Raw genomic sequence first — 17,398 nt, forward strand, 5'->3', positions numbered from 1 at the left:
TGAAGCTGCGCGGTGCCGATGCCAGGCCGAATGGGAGGGCACAATATTGAAGGTGTCGCCCCACGTAGCTGAATCTGAGATAACGCTGGTGGGCCGGTGAGATAGGGATATGTAGGTAGGCCTCGGAGAGGTCTACGGAAGTTAGGAAGTCTCCCGCCCTGATCCCCTTTAGTATGGACTTCAGAGTGTTCATTTTGAACCTCCTGTAGACAAGGTGGGTATTTAGTGATTTTAAGTTGAGTATCGCTCTACAGCCCCCAGAGCGCTTCGGCACCACGAAAAGGATTGAGTAATATCCCTGTCTCCATTGGGCGGGGGGAACCTCCTCCACAGCCTTGATCTCTAAGAGATGTTGGACAGCAAGCTCCATGAGTCTGCACTTGTGAAGGGAGTTGGAGACAGGGCATGGTACAAAGCGGTTCGGGGGGCTGGAAAGGAATTCCAATGGGAGTCTGAATTCGATGGTATGGAGGACCCATTGGTCGGTCGTGATGCAGGCCACCTGTCCACAAAGAGGCTCAGCCTGCCTCCTATGGGGGGAGTGGGAATTGAGTCATTTCTGACGACAGAACTGGCGGTTGCCAGTTCCGCGAAATGGCCGTTTTGAAGGGGCGTATGACTTTGGCTTGTCCCGAAAGGAACCCCTGTCCTGTTGGCGAAAGGAGCCCTGGGAATAAGGGTGTTGGTTAGAGCGCTCCAGGGGAAAGTATCGGGCAGACTGCCTGCGGTAGTATGGGGTTGCCCTGCGATCCGCTCTTCTAGTGGCGGAAGGCAAAACCTTCTTCCTGTCCTTGTCCTCAACTAATAAAGGTTCGAGGGAGTCACCAAATAACTTAGACCCCATCTACGGGGCTGATGCGAGTCGCCATTTGGCTTTTAGGTCGGCTGGCCATTGGCACAACCATAATAGGCGTCGCGAGGTGACTGATGATGCCATTGCTCTAGATGCGTATTTGGCAGCGTTGAGAGTGGCATCGGAGGCAAATTGAGTGGCTGCAATGATTTTATTAAGGTCCTGGTGGACCCGGACCTCTTGGGCGGGTAAAGGTGATTGCAGCTGTTGCAGCCATAGTAGTGAGGAACAGGTGAAGAAAGAGGCCGCAGTTGCGGCCTGTATTGCCCAGGCTGAAGCCTGGTGTTTTTTCTTAAAGGACAGGTCAAATTTCCTGTCCCCAGGCTTAAGGCCCTCAGACGTGTCACCCGAGATATAGGGGGAAGGAGAGGAAAGGGCAACCATAGGGCCATCCACAGAGGGTACCTGTAGAATGGTGGTCAGCGAAGGATCCATATTGTAATTGCGACGGTCAGTGCCGCTGGGCGTAGGGAGAGATGACGGATTGGACCATTGTTTTCGGACCACGTCCGTGAACAGCTTGGGTGCCAGGATGAAAAACTGTTTGGCAACTGGTTTGGAAAAGATACCAAGGCCGGTTGAAGTTGAAGCAGAATCAGTAGTGGGATCCAAGAGGCCTGAGGTGACTTTCGTTTTGTGCAGCAGTGACTTGAAGAGTCCCTGAGGAAATAGGACCATGAAGGCTGGAACATCCGGGGGAGCACCTTGGTCATCTGAGAGATCATTATCTCTCTGTGGCTTGTCATCCAGGCCGAGGTCAGCGCTGCCCCTAGATCTCATTGGGGACCTATCAGGGGATCCAGTGAGGCTGGCAGAAGGCGAAACTCGGGTGCGTCGTGAATGAAGGCTTTCCGAACCCACAGAAGCTGAGCGGTGGTCCTGTAGGGTCGCTGCAATACCATGTGAGATGGCCCTAGCAATCAAATTTTGGACCACCTCAGGCAGATCTTACAATTCCAATGCGTTAGAACGCTGGGTAGGTGGTGGTGCAGGTAGTTCCTGAAGGGTAATTGCGCAAGCGAAGGGGTCCCCCTTATTCTGGTTCTTGGAAGGTGGAGAATCAGAACATTGCTGGTCAGGTCTCTCTGGGGACAAAGCTCTGGAGAACTCAAGGTTATCATTGGCGTCCTGGTCAATAGAACTAGAGCGGGCACTTGCAGTGGAAACCTCAAGATCAGCTCTCTCCCTTTCTGCTTGCAAATATTGTTGCTCCAGTGCCCTTTGGCGACGTTGGAGGTCTTTAATTTCAGTCTGCGATTGGGTAGATTTTTTGCCGGAAGCAGACTTGGAAGTGGCCTTGCGGCTAGTCTCAGTCTTGTTGTCAGATGAACGTTCCGCCATTGAGAAGCTGGCTAGAAGGACGAGGGCAATAGCCTGCGCTCCTGATGAACAATGGGCGGCTTCTCCAGGTATCTGGACACACCAGTACCAGAGGGGCTAATGAATGGTCTAAAGCAAACTGCAGTGGCAGAATTGTAATTAATTTTTTAAAAAAATGGCCGCCTGAGGTGGAGAGGTGGTAACAAAATGGCCGCCCCAAAAGAAGCAAAGTGGCTGCCCACGGTGAGTCTACTCACCGTGCCTTGAAATGGCCGCTCTGGAATTCGGCTTGACCGCCCAGTCTCGAAAGGCTACGTTGGCCGCCAACAACAGCAAGGTAAGAACCCCTTGAATATGGGGTGAACTCCATTGGTAGGAGTGCTACAGCCTTCGTGATCGCGCTAGTAAGAAATGGCCGCCGGAACGTCAATTCAAAATGGCGACCGTTGGCGCGATATTGGAGGCGCGATTATGGCCGCCGCTGGTGAAGTTCCAGTGGCTATCGGCTGAGGGAATGGCTGACGAATCGAATCGGCTGCTGGTGCTGCAAAAATAGCCGTCACTTAATTGCAAGCAGCGAAGTGATGGGAGCGCTAGCACCAATCAGCTGTGGAGCGGGTGGGCGGCGTTGGCAGCATTTTCAGCCTAAAACTGAAGTGGCCAGCTCGCACAGTGCAAAAATCTCAATCTTCAAATTTGAAGCAAAAATAACGTTGACAGTGTGTCAGGAGTGAGAAGACTCGAAATTCCGTCTGGTCAGATAACTGAGTCAAATAAAACTGGAGGCGATGGAGGCACGAGGAGGCGTGGCCAAAACTATTCGACTCAATGACTGGCCAGACCAACTGGATAATCCCACTCCTGACCCACTCCTCAGCCTTCTGGGAGAAAAGGGAAATTCTCTCTTAAGATGTAATTTATAGACAAGAAAAGCATCACTTATTCTATTTCTCTATCTTTTACTTCAAATATAATGAAAAACTATTAGTGTTCAGTGATAGATAGGTGCAATTATACTGTGCATCCTAGGAAACTATATTATGAATATTTTTCTTTTTGAATGGCATTTGTTGTTACTCACCTACTTTCTATTGTTTTAGCTCTCTGCAAATGCTCAGAAACATGCCCGCTAACAAGAGATCCTGAGTTAATATACAACTGACTAGGCAGTAGTTAAAATAATAGGGAAAACAGCCATTTATCCCACTAGACATATGTAAACAGTATATGTTCTAGCCACTAAGAAGAGGCATGTCAAGCACATGCTCTCTATATCTCTGGAACTTACTGGTCTATGTTGCAGAATACACATTTGATAGATGCTACTATGTAATGAACAGAAATATTCATTCTCTTATTGCCATTAGCCATAAAGGCTACTAGGTAATTCAAAGCCAGTGTATCACAGTCTGATTTGAGTGACAGGGCTGATGTAAAAACAAAGTTGAATACTAAGAGGTTCTGGAAAGGACAGAAAAAAAATCCTAATACATTATGCATTATTAGAAAAACATATATTAACCCTAACCTTACAAGTTTTTTTGGTTTTACTGTCCATTTTGTCCCCTTCTGTTTAATCATGTCCGATTCTGGACACGAGAAGTCCCTGCAGTTTTCCTGGCAAAGTTTTCAAGAAGCGATTTGCCATTGTCTTCTTCTTTTTACTAAAATGGTATTGACTGATTAGCAAAATACTAATACTAAAATACTATCATATGAGAACTACACTAAAACACTGAAGGTATAACTAATGAATACTTTTAAGTGAAAATTTACCAATCACTGGCAGGACCACGAACTATTTTCTTTGTGTGAAATCCTGTGGTAAACAGAAATCTAGCAGCAAGTTGAACACTTATCATTGTAATTTCTTCTGCTTCAGGCAGTAAATGATCTTGTCCTAAAAAGAAAATGTAGAACATTGTAATTGAACGTGTAAGCACTGAAATCTCAAAGGTCAGCCTGTCTCAAAATACTTCTTAAATCAATCAACTTCAAGTGTTTTTTTCAGCAATACTGCCTGATACCTAAAATATACTTTGTGCATGCATTTCAGTCAGTTTTGACTCCTGATGACTACCAAATTAGTCCCTGCAGTTTTCCTGGCAAAGATTTTCGGAAGTGGTTTGCCACTGATTCATTCCTAGAGCTGAGAGTGATTGGCCCAAGGTCACCCCACTGGCTTTGTGCCTAAAATGGGACTAGAACTCATGGTTTCCTGGTTTCTATATCTAACTGGCTCTCCAAGAACAATTAAGCATTTTACTTAGCCTTTTGTCTTCCAAGATGAACATGGAAGATAATGATCATAAGAAAGATATCCATAGTGTATTGAAAATAAATTTAGTAAACATTTTAAAATTAATCCCAAGGAAAAATGGTAAGATATACTGAAAATATTAAAAATTAAATCCAGGGATCTGAAAAACGTTAAATACTTTCTATTTTTATATAACAATGTAATTAATTTTCACTAGGAATATCCAAAAACTTACCCGGAGGGGGATTTAGGTAGACACTGTTACATGTCAGCAATTTTTTTACAAACTGAAAATATTCCAGGCTGTACTGCATTCGGTTATGCATGAATTGTACATTTTGTTTTCGTACACTCCGTTCAATTGCAGATGGCATTTTAATTTGATGGGGTTTAGTGGTCATTGCAAGTTCCGAAATATATTTTATAAGCTCATTGTCTTTCTCTACTGTGTCCATGCGTTCATAAAAAAGAATGTAAGCATTCCACCACCTCTTCTGACGTCTGTAGGACATCCGTTTCATCATATGATCAAATACTTCTCCCATGTATTCTCCACCAAAACACTGATTTTTCATTTCTTCATCATCATCCATTTTGCATTCAGTTACATCACCATCATCAAATTTATACCATCTGTTTTTCTCACCATCTCCTCCATTTCTTTGAATAATGTAAGAGTAATAATGTCCACCACTGGCTTGACCACTGTGCACCAATACACCCACTAGTCTGTATTTTGTACTTCCAGAATGTTCATTTTCTGATTGTTCATTCTGTATTAATTGGTTTTCAGGATTTACATCATCCCCTTCTAATTTAGCTACTCCTGCCACAGTATAAGGTTCCATATCCAACTCACGGGGAAACTCAAAATAATCATTGAACTTGATTGCACATTCCCTTTCCCAGTCATAGTCAAATCGTTTTAGCTGTATGGCGAGAACTGGAGGCAGTTTTTTAATCAGCAAGCGTTTCACTGTATCAACCTGGAAAATAAACAGTTATTTCTGTGAATTATCAAAAGCAACAAATTCTAAGTAAAACTATAATCATTTTTCTTGACCAAACTGCTATAATCAACTCTCTGCTCATATAAACACATTTTAAATAACATGATTAAGGAAGTGATGGCCATATATGGTACCTCTAAATTCATGATATGTACCAAACTTCGTAATTAAAAAAATGAAGATACTGGCCATCATCATTCTAAAAAATATTATAAAATTCTGACTAAAATATGAATAGTAGCTCTCAATTCTCTTACAAAATAAAAATCTACATTGTTCTATTACTGACCAATGACAGTTGCTACTGAAGTCAAACAAATCTAGAGCACTGTTCTAAAGGAAGGCCAAAATTACCTTCTTGTTGCATTTTTCACAGTGATATGCATTTGCACCTTCTAGTAAGTCTCCTTTGACATATTGTTCCAAGGAGTCAAGTAGATTTTGGTGATTTCTTATATCTACATTCAGTGTTGTAAAAGATTCTTCACATTCATATCTGTAAAGATAGAAAAATAATTTAATTTTGCTAAATGAATTATTGAATAAATATCTTTTATTATTAAGCAACATAATTTTAGGAATAAAATAAAATGTATACTGAAAACTTAAAATATATACTTAGAATAGAATAATTTAGTCTGACAACTGCAATTATAAATCAAAAGCTACCCACTGGATAAATGGCAGCATTGCATTGTTATTTTTTTTATGTAGAAAGGTTAATAAAAGTTGAAAAACGGTTAGAAGCTTTCATTTTGATTTTTTATTTAGAAACAAGGAAGCTCAAAGACAAACTATTACTGTACATATGGCTTTTCAATATGATTTTATCAATGGCAGAAAAGAATAGCTGTAAAAGCTTCTGTCTATATAGCCATATAAGATGTATGAACAAGTATCAACAAAATCAACCACTGGATCTGGACTAAACCTCAAATGATCAGCAGTATAGAACTCACATGAAAAATTAAATTCAAGGAATTAAAACATTCCAGTATTTTTATTAAAGTTACAGTGTGAGATATTTATATATCACCAGTTTTCAAAACATCATTTAGAATGCTAATACAAGAAGTATACATATTTTATACAATGGCCTATTAGATAACTAAACACATACCTATGAGGGCACCCTTGACAGATTTTCTGATCGGCAAAGGATCCTCCCAAAACTTTACTTAACATTGCTGGATGACCTAAGGCTTTTAAAGCTTCATCTAGACTATCCACCAAAGAATTAAAAAATTCTAAAGCATCATGTTGTTCTCGCAGATTTACAGGTTCACCCCAGAGTCTAGAATAAGAGAGATTTTTCTTTAATAAAATCAGATTTGGGGCAAGTAACATTGCATGGAAATAAATTTAATTGTTTACCCAACTTTACAAGTTTAAAAGATGCATGTTACAGGTACACAATGATCTTCAAATTATATACTGATTCATTTTCAAGGAGGACTAAATTACTGTCACCACCCAAATCAACCTGTTCATTTATGAGATAATGTGATCCTTAAAATAATTAAGGATATAGGACTTAGAGTGGTGACCCTTGACTTCATCCTTTTTTTTTCTTCCTAGAATGCTTCAAGAAAAATGCCAGTGTGTCCATGCTAGGTGTCAAAGGGTAATGTTTCTAGACATATTTCAGGAACAGGAGATGGATATTCTGAGAACTCCATTCCTGTTTCTATAGCTACCTATTTTAAAATATTTTAAAAGAGGAAAATTAAAAGATTTTTCCATTAAAAAAACAAAAGAATAAAACCTTCCTTATCTGACATTCTAAGTTTTTCCCTTTATAGTAAATCTGAAGTGAAAAACAATAAATATGTTGTTAAATTGTATATACAAAGGTACAAACTTAAGATCCTGTCCCTTTTCCAATAATGAACAGAATTTTCACTGTTTGCCTGGACATGAGAATCTGAGGTCACATAGGAACGAATAGAGGTAGTTATGGCTAAGTTATCCTCTTTGTTAAGCCTCTAAAGAATGATCAATTAAAAATGGTGGTGTCATTAACTATAATGCCTGACACAAATATGCTCATTGCTTATTTGGTATCCTTAAAAGGCTGTATCTAGTGAGATAATTATGTTCAAATAGGTAAAGTGACGTCTCATCTGGATTACTACAGTGTAGTAAATGATGCTGGTTATTCTGCACATTTAACACCGCTATTCTGTGACCTGCATTGTTTCCGGGTACAATTCAAGGTGCTGGTTATCCCCTTTAAAGTTCTTCATGGCTTAGGCCCAGGTTACTTTAGGGACCATCTCTCACCAGTTGTTTCTGCTCATCCGATCCTGTCAGGATGGGCATGCCTCAAATCCAATTGGCCAAAAAATGCCAATTGACAGAGCCTAAAAGACATGCCTTTTCTGTTATTAGTGCCCAACTTGTAGAACATTCTCCCTCTGTGGACTAGAATCGCCCCAACCCTGCTGGCCTTTTGTAAATCGCTAAAGATTTGATTATATCCCTAGGCAGGGATCTGTTTCTTTGTTGTGTTAGTGATTTGGTTTGTTGTTTCTTGTATTTTGAATTTTTATAATGTTTGTTATTATTTCTATTCTATTTTATTCCTGTTTGCCACCATGAGTCATTCATTTAGATGGGCAGCCATATAAATTGGATCAACAAATAAATAAAAATACAGCTCAGATATCTTTTATCCTTGAACATAAGATTGAATCTTTTCGAGAGAACTATAATTGAAAATAATACCTGTGATATTTCAAACAGTAGTTTTTAAGTAAATCAATTATTATTGGTTTGATTTATATTGCTCTCATTTTTATTTATCTTTATTTGAAACTTATTTTCTTTATTATATATTCGACAAGACTATAAAACTATAAAACAAAAGCCTGGATTAAATGGGAACATTGTGTTCCCAGTATTCTAAATTCAATCTTGTAATACTTATTTTTGTGCTTTCCATTAAACTTATAGGCAGAAACTTTATTTCCCACTCAAGGATCTTCATACCATGATGGAGCCATTTTGTTGTATCAACAATCTACACCAAGATTTTCTCTGAACTACCCAGTAACTTGTTTTACTTTGAGAAATTTTAGCTTGCTTTCTACATATGTTAGAAGGTTCACATAAAGCTATTATCAATTTAGAAATATAATTAAATTCTCTTAATGATTTATCAAGTGCATGCTGCTTGTAACATATCATAGAAGACATTTCAACAAACATTAATTTCTCATTTACCTGAACTGTTTCCAAAATCCTCTCGGCACATAGTATTGTAATCTAGAAGCTGCTAAGTGGCCAAATATGACCTGGAGATGTCTTAATACACCTATGTTGTACTCTTTTCTGTCTTCTGTTTTACTTAAAGTTGGTTTATCTTCATATGGATGGGGATAGCCAAATACTTCATCTCGTGGGTCAACATTGCTCTTAAAAAAGAATCATATATGTATACATGAAGACAACTGCAAAGTAGAGTTTGGTAGCTGGACTTATAATGAACTACCCTTTTGTCACAGGATGATGGAGCTGATGCTCAAGGGACAACTGTCACTCTTGAAGAGAAGGGAATGCCAAAACAATTTTTGCATTCCTTGCAGAGGTGCTTGCTTGTCAATTACATGAATGGACTTCAGATAAATTTGTCAATGCCAATGGTGTTCAAGTGGTGCGCCAATTGTTTTGATATTGCACCCAAGGCACCTATTACTATTGATACTACTTTGTTTTTTTGCCACAGTTGTTCTATTCCACCATCACCATTATCATTTCCACCCATTTTTTAAATACATATTTGGTCAATTCAGGGTGGGGAATATAACTAATACTCTTGTCTCCTATTTTCCCCACAACAATAATCATGTGAAGTGGGTTGGGCTGAGCGACTGTGACTGGCCCAAAGTCACCCAGCTGGATTTTCATATCTAAGGGAAACCTAGAACTCACAATTTCCTGGTTTCTAAATCAGCACCTATACAAAGCTGCTGATCTGCGTTTGTTTACCAATTATATATTAGCCATAAACATTTTAAAAATGATAATTTTTAAAACATAGATCAAACTTCCCTTCCTTCTTTATAAGGAATTTTCTCCCCTTTCTTTGGAAGGACTTATCACCCGGTGATCAGAAAGAGTCATCATTAATCTAACCATACACGTCTATCCACTATTTTGGGTAGACAAATCAATACAGCTGAGATTACACAAATATATAACCATAGTATTCCTCCAAAAAGCAGACTACAGCTTTGTGACAGCACTTTTTGAAACGCTGTGTAATCTAATGGTGTAACTGATGAGTCCATCTGTTTATCTTGAATGGGCTAATGAATTTTGAATGAATGAAAGGTAGACATGATATAAGTGTTAATCAGTGAAATCCCTACTCCTAGTACTATTCTTTACCAAGTTAATATTGATTATTTTAGGCCAGAGTTCAAAGTGATGCATTCTCTTTATCCAAGGGATAATGTGGTACCTATTTGACATAGCTCCTAGGTTGTACCATGATAATGGGTTGCTCATAAGGGCATTAACCCTTCATCAATTAAATAACCTGAGATGAATACATTCTGTGCCTCTTATATATAACCAAGTATAGTTTTTCTGCAACATTAAAAATACTAATTCAGAATGAATGCATGCATGTAGAAAATTATTTGCCCTATTAAATTTCTCATCTATTTAAGACAACAAATGCATTCCAGCTTCAAGTTGACAACTGAGACGCCAAAATAAAGTGGCATAATCCTATTGTTTTATGGCTATCTTGTTTTTTGTCCTATAAGTATAGCTTATATGGCTAATGCAAACATATTACGTTATTGAAAACAGCCTGATCCCATGAGTAATTATTAATGTTTTATATACAGATGAATAAAATTTATTTGACAACCATCGTTGGGGGTGGATGGGTGAATAGACATTGTGGACATAATGACAATGCAATCTCTTTCTTGTAAGTCTATTCATATATGTTCAGAAAAGAAATATTGCAATTTAAGGGTACTATATTCAACATGTGTACATTATGGACATCTTTGGATTCTATGCTTATGTACATAGCATGTGCCATATTGGATGTATAAGGCATATTCCTAACTTTGTATGTCTTATCAAGTTGATGCACTGAAATAATTTATTCACTCCTATCTTGTTTCAATATAATAAGTAATTCAAAATTCTGTTACTTGAAAGAGAAATGTTATTTTTTAATCCAACAAAGTTAGCACTTTACTGAAATCACCCCATGTAACAGCTCTACTATAATTTGCAAATAGGCAATGTATTCTTTTTTGCAGACAATAATAACCTCAGACAGAATGACAGATCAGAATACAATGAGAAGTACTGAGCTTCAGACTCATTCGCTAAAGTATTATTTGCCAAAATATTGATCCTTGAAATCAAGATCAAACAGTTGACTGACTTGAAAGGTAAATATAGTTTGCCATAAACGGTAATTAAACTTCTTCTCCTTTCAAGCAAAAATGTGGGAGGGGGATGACAAGGGTTCATAGCACATCACTGTACAGTCTCTTATGTCTTGTTATATTTTTCCATGACCAAAATCATGCTCCTTCATCACTCCAGTATCTTTCCCTTTTTATCTTTTTTAATAATCAGATTTATATCCATAAATATGTTGTGTCCATACTGTATTGAATGCCATTCAATAAGTTACATCATATTTTGAAACATTAACATAGCTTACAGTTCAGGAAATGCTTGCTCAAAGACAGTATCAGAAAATTATAAGTATCATTCAAGATGTCAAATTTAAAAAGCCACTGTTTGTAAAGAGAGAACATTGAAAGTATTTTAAAGAGCAGACAAATTGTTTGAGCATAATGAATTATAAGAAGAGTTTAAAAAGATAGGCCACATTTAATGTATTTGAGAAAGCGAGAAAACATCATCAAACTTGTGTAACATAGGATATTGTGTTTAAAATTGCTGATATTACTAAGAACTAACATAAAAGCATAGAATGCATTTTTTTAATTGTTGGTAGTTAAAAACGTATTGCGAAGCATATATATATATATATATTTATATATATATATATATTCAGAATAAAAGCCCTTAATAGTCAGACTTAAAGAACAAAGGAAGCACAGTTGGATACAGTATCATATATTAAGCAAACCGCAGTATTACCTCATCTTGTTTCTCATCTCCAGACATGTCATCATCTACATCACTGCCTGTTCCATCAATTGCAAGAATTCCATTCCTGATGGCAGGAATCATATATAATTGCTGAATGACAGAATTCATGTAACAAGTGGCTCCAGCATTTTTAAGCCCTACAAATCCCTTTGGTGGTCGTGGTCCAACAGGTGGCAGATATTCCCATTCTGTGAGTGCTTCACACGCTAGGACAAATTAAACATATTAGACCATTAACAGCTTATAACTCAAAATATACTAGTAGGCTAATTGCTAGCGCTCAAAACTATATTCATAAAATAAGTTTATTTCAAATACAATTCCATTTTACATTTGCATTTTACATGAAAATGTGTAAATTAGGAATTATATTCCTCAGCATCTTATTTCCTAAGTACAAATAGACAAAATAAAATCTATAGTCAAACGAAGCACAAAACTATATAGTAAGCCCCAGAGGTGGGTTCTACTTACCTTTACTACCGGTTTACAGCGGGGCTGTGCGCACGTGTTGTTCACGCGCTCTTCTGCGCATGCGCAGAAGCATTTTGATGATGTTGGGGTTGGTGGGCAGAGCCTCCCGCCGGTTTTACTACCGATTCTATAGAACCGGTGTGAACCGGGGACAACCCACCACTGGTAAGCCCTCTTTAAATAATTTATCTGCAAGTTATTTTAAGATGATTTAAGATGACTTGAAAAATTGCTAATTTGTAAAACAATACATTTTAGTTTGCCAAAACTGAATAAAGACTTGGGACAGGATCCCAAAATTAATGTTTCTAGGTTCCTCAAGCACAGGGAACTAATAATACTTTGATGTTTCCTTTTCCAACTGCAATTATTCAAGTCACTGCAACCAGTCACTGAAAGCCTTCGAAGAAGCTCTAATGTAACAGTTTAGAACTGAAGCCTCTAAGAATACAGTACCTTCCAGTCCTAACCAGATTTAATCTCTATTACTTTTAGGAAGTATGATTATACTACCTAGCAATCATCTCGGAAAAAAAGGTTAGTTCTGGATTTAAGCAAGAAACAGCATATTTTCTTTCTCATTCAACACTAACAATCTTCTGTATAATTTTTTAAAATGCTCAAAGACTACAATCCAGAGAAATGGGCCTAATATTCTGCTAACCCAACATTTTCCCCAAATAAATTATGAAAATATATAAAAGTATATGAAGTTGTCCACATTAAAATTCATAGAAAAATGTTAAAATATGAAACAATACGTACTAGTTATTGCAGTGCCTATATAGTACATTTCAGTCAAAGTATCTACTATTTGTTTGAGGTTACGGACACAGCCCACTGCTAAGGCTACTAACAGCTCAAATCCAGCATTAATGGTAGCTGGGGAACTACAGACTGGTATTGCCTGCTCAGCGGGTAATTCTCCATTTCTCATGTATTGCAAGTAAACATTTGATGCGGGAAAGATGAAATCATCTATTAATTCCTGAAAAATAGTAAATAAAATATATGTTATTAATTTAGGAACTATCCAGATCAAAAGTAACATCACTTAATGTCACACTGTCTTAGATTTTTAGAAGAGAGGATTACTTACCTGCAAGAAAGCAAGAAAACCTAAATTCCATAACTCCATTATGTAACCATAATGAATCATTCAGAAGACTGTAGATTATTTTAAAATTTATATGAAAAATGCCAGGGGGTTGTTAATAAACAGTTTATCAAACCTATTTAGCCACAGCTGAGAGGCCAGATAATAACAACAGTTACTTGAATATTTGCCCTAATTTTCAAAGAGCAAGGATTTACATGCCCTTAATTTGATCACAGATTTCTTGCCCCATTCATATTTCAGTTAGGATTCTAGCATGCTTAAGATGAAATGAGTTTTTTTTGTATAGTGCATTATGTTACATTTACTCCAGTTACATAAAGGACTCTTTATTCAATGACTTACCTTATTTAGAACTTTATAAAAATTGAGAAAGGATAAGTTTTTCCCTTCCTTCTCTCAACAGAAATTTTGCTGTGATTTAAATATAGATCTACATATTTTGAAAATTCCAACATTTAATCAATTTAAATTATGTTTTTTGTAAATATTAACATTCATTATAATTTGTATATTTTTCACTTTGCTACTTTATAATTTTAGAATATTTTGTACAGCAGTAACTTACTTTGATAAGATTAGCACCACCTTTTTCACAACCAATGTGGTATTTTTTTTCAGGAGTTTGGAATGCCAACAATTCTTTGGTAACTCCAAGATGACCTTCTAGAATAGTTTCCTCTACACCTGTTTCTCCTGTCCTTTTCACTTCATCCTAGGGAAGGAGAATACTCAGACATATGAATTTTCAAACAATATTTTTAGGGAAGCACATATCAGTTAATTTACTATAATTATTCCACTTTTTATTTTACATATTTGGATCCAAGGCAATTAACACTTAAATTTAAAACAAATTACAAGTGGTGACAAAATAGCAGGAAAACAACTTACCCTGATCCTTTTAAGCCAGTCAATTTCATTATTAAGCAGAACTTCAGCATTGGGCACATTAATATTACTATTGTAAGCATAATTTAGAAGATGTCTTAACAGAGTAAAGTAATCTCCTGAATGTTTAGCACGTTCTCGTGCAGTACTCTGAAAGAAAATATCAACATAGTTGAATATATACTTTCATTAATAGTCATAACACAGAATATTTCTTAAAGTCTATGTTCAGTTCAGACCTCCTGATAAGCAAGATTCCATTAAATAAACCTGCTCTCAAAAGTGTACACATACATAACACACATAGACACATGCTATATCATGAAAGTTTGCACTGTTAGAAATATTATAGATTTTCCTCTACTACCACATACTTTCTATCATATTCTAGATAGTTTTCAAATGTATCCTAACTCTTTGGAAATATTCTTTAGCATGTGATGCAGGAATATCTTGGTACATGAAAAAAATGTAGTTGTATAATTTCTGGATGTGACCTAAAGTTCCAATTCAAAGCACATTTCATGCTCTTACAAATATCTTGATTTATTGCTTTAAATAATGGAAGTAGTTTCTTTTGACTGTGCAATCCACCAGAGTTCAGTAAAACCATTATTTGGAAAACAGCCCACATGTATTCAACAAGCTTCTTTACCAGTACTTATTAGTAAAATAACCACTGGTAAAATTACCATTGTTAATAAATCATACTTCTAGGCTACTCTATTTTGCTTAGGTCAGATGACCCCTGCAATATTAAGTCACGTTATCATATTTTTTGAAGCCCGTTGACACTCTGCAGCATGTCCAGAAAAGAGCAACCAAGATCGAAAGTCGTCTGGCGGGAAATATGTACAAGTAGTTCTTGCTTAATGACTGCCTTAGTTAGCAATTGTACAACAGTGATGAAAAAGTAACTCTATGATCAAATCTTTTGCATATGTGTAAAGGAAAGCTGAAGATCATAAGCAGAGTAAGTTTCACTTAGCAATCACTTCTCTTAATGACCAAGTTGCTGATCCCAATTTAGTCACTAAATGAGGACTATCTGTAGGAGTTTGAAGTCCTTCAATATGTTTAATCTAGACAAAAGTGGGAGCACATAAAAATTGTTGTTTTGTCAATTTTTGTCAATTATCATGTAGAAAGTAGAGCCAAATTGTTTAGAGTTCTACAAAACAGAACAAGAAAAAAATGGATTTTAATTAAATGAAGATTTCAGCTGGACATGAGGAAATTGTTCTAATTCAGTGGTGGAACAAACTATTTCAGGAGGTAAACATCTGATAGGGATGTTGTAGTAGATTCCTGCACTAGATAGGATGTGGGAGTATTATAACTCCAAGGTCTCACCAACCTTTATATCTTATGATTCCTTGAGTCCTAGCTATCAGTAGCAATATATGAAATATGGTGGAGTGTAGTAACATTTGGAGTACAAGAAATGCTCTGCTCTACTATATGCTGTAGACAAAGCTTGCTCAAGAAAGCAAAATTAAATTTAAATAAAAAACAACAACAATGCAAAAGATGGCAGTCTGTAATTACTTGAAAAACTGTTAATTTTAGAAAAGCTTTTTCTATGATTTATGTGAATCAGTTCTGAAAATCACAGCCTCAGCTTTTAATACAAATGAATATAATGAAGCAGTCAAAATGCTCACTAGTAATAATACAGTAATTTTAGGATTTTATTTTCAAGTTGCATTTTATGTTCTACTTATTTTATACTAATATTACATCTTTAAACAATATCCTAATTAAAATATTTGAACAAGTATGTTAACATCAACATATTGAAGCTAGTGAAATCGACAAATTTCTAATATAACGAAAATTTGAATCTTCTTCAAACAGAAGTTTAATATTAAAGAGAAAAAGACTGAAGAGCTGCTCTAAGTAAAACTGTACCAGCATCACAGCAAATTACCCATAGATGTCTAATATATAATCATAATACAAGTTGCATGGAAGAACTGTCCATTTACAGGTTTATCATACAGTGTACATCTTCAGAAGATAGCAATTTACAAGGCAGAATGGCAGAAAATCTACCTTTTTTGAATAAAGCCTTTTCATGTATTGATTTGTTAATGTATATTGAGAAAAAATATGGAAGTATGGTAACAAAAATTAAATATGTATTATTTCCTATGATATTGGAATTATATCCAAATGATAAAGTTTAAAATGTCTTACCCCTAACACAGTAAATAAGAGAGTTATAAAAAAAAGAAGAGGTCGTTGTCCCATACAACATCGGGTAGCCATTAAGAAGAACTGCTCCTGTGCCATTTGCCGAACAGTTCTAAAAATTTCAACCAGAAAAAAGAGAGATTAATATACGTATTTTAAATAAATAATCTTAAAATTATATAAAGGATAATACACTATTACTTTCTCTTTTTTGTCCCTGGTGCAATCCATTATATCCTTTATATACTCAGCAAATATGATCTAGATCATTAGAGAAACCTCTGGAGCTGACTTTAAGAGAACATGGGAGGCTGCAATCATCCTCTCCCTTCTGGCAAAAGAAAACTGCTTCTACTGATGAAACATTCAAAGGAAATCTATCACAAGTGTTTATACCTATTCATACTCAAGAGCCCCATTTCTTCTTCTTTTTCACCACCATCAGCACTACTACCACCTGCCTATCCCAGGACGTTGGGAAGGATAAAACATTTGGCTGGCTGTGTGACTAATATAAAAAGTTATTAAATATCAGACATAAGGAAAGGAACATTGTCCACCTAAGCAGCATATACCGTATTTTCCGGCGTATAAGACGACTGGGCGCATAAGACGACCCCCAACTTTTCCTGTTAAAATATAGGGTTTGGGCTATACTCGCCGTATAAGACTACCCTTCTTCCAACGCACACCAAATAAAAATTAAAAAACATCAACTGGCTTACCCACAATGTAAAAACAGCTGTGCTAGACCCAAAATGGCCCCTGCAACAAGCAGGAACCTCACACAGCCACAAAAAGCTCCAAAAAACAACTTTCACACTTTACACACACAAAATTCCACATACAGCTTTGTGAGATTTTGTGTGTTTGTGTAGTTAGAGTGAAACACTACAGAAACACACTAAATCTCAGAAAGCTGCACAAATATTATTTTATTTTTATATGTAAACTAAATTTAAAACTTCCTAAACTTTAAATGGCTAGGTCTAAAAAAGAACAAATAAAAAAAACCCCAATTAACTATTTTTTTTAAAGCTCCCAAAGGGGAAAAAAACTTACCCAATAGAACAGGGGTCTCCAACTTTAAGACTTGTAGACTTCAACTCCCAGAATTC

At 36.5% G+C, this 17,398-nt stretch overlaps 1 protein-coding gene and 1 long non-coding RNA gene across 7 annotated transcripts in view; one reads left to right on the top strand and one right to left on the bottom strand.

Moving 5' to 3' along the window:
* USP9X (ubiquitin specific peptidase 9 X-linked) overlaps positions 1-17,398 on the bottom strand; it is a 117,502-nt gene that overhangs the window by 23,051 nt on the left and 77,053 nt on the right. For all 6 annotated transcript variants that reach the window (XM_087895221.1, XM_034423840.3, XM_087895220.1 and 3 more), the window contains 10 exons: positions 16,284-16,392; positions 14,088-14,234; positions 13,762-13,908; positions 12,842-13,064; positions 11,591-11,808; positions 8,669-8,859; positions 6,564-6,737; positions 5,798-5,939; positions 4,669-5,419; positions 3,950-4,073 (listed from right to left, as the gene is read on the bottom strand). In XM_087895221.1, coding sequence (XP_087751347.1) covers positions 3,950-4,073; positions 4,669-5,419; positions 5,798-5,939; positions 6,564-6,737; positions 8,669-8,859; positions 11,591-11,808; positions 12,842-13,064; positions 13,762-13,908; positions 14,088-14,234; positions 16,284-16,392 — 2,226 coding nt within the window. The remainder of the gene's footprint in view (positions 1-3,949; positions 4,074-4,668; positions 5,420-5,797; positions 5,940-6,563; positions 6,738-8,668; positions 8,860-11,590; positions 11,809-12,841; positions 13,065-13,761; positions 13,909-14,087; positions 14,235-16,283; positions 16,393-17,398) is intronic.
* Positions 11,708-16,249, top strand: LOC132712474 (uncharacterized). The gene is made up of 3 exons (XR_009623125.2): positions 11,708-11,792; positions 12,572-12,613; positions 15,942-16,249. It is a non-coding gene; the product is annotated as an uncharacterized LOC132712474 (long non-coding RNA).

The sequence above is a fragment of the Pantherophis guttatus genome, chromosome 5, assembly GCF_059756535.1.
Source record: "Pantherophis guttatus breed Tessera chromosome 5, ASM5975653v1, whole genome shotgun sequence".
Taxonomy (NCBI): Eukaryota; Metazoa; Chordata; class Lepidosauria; order Squamata; family Colubridae; genus Pantherophis; species Pantherophis guttatus.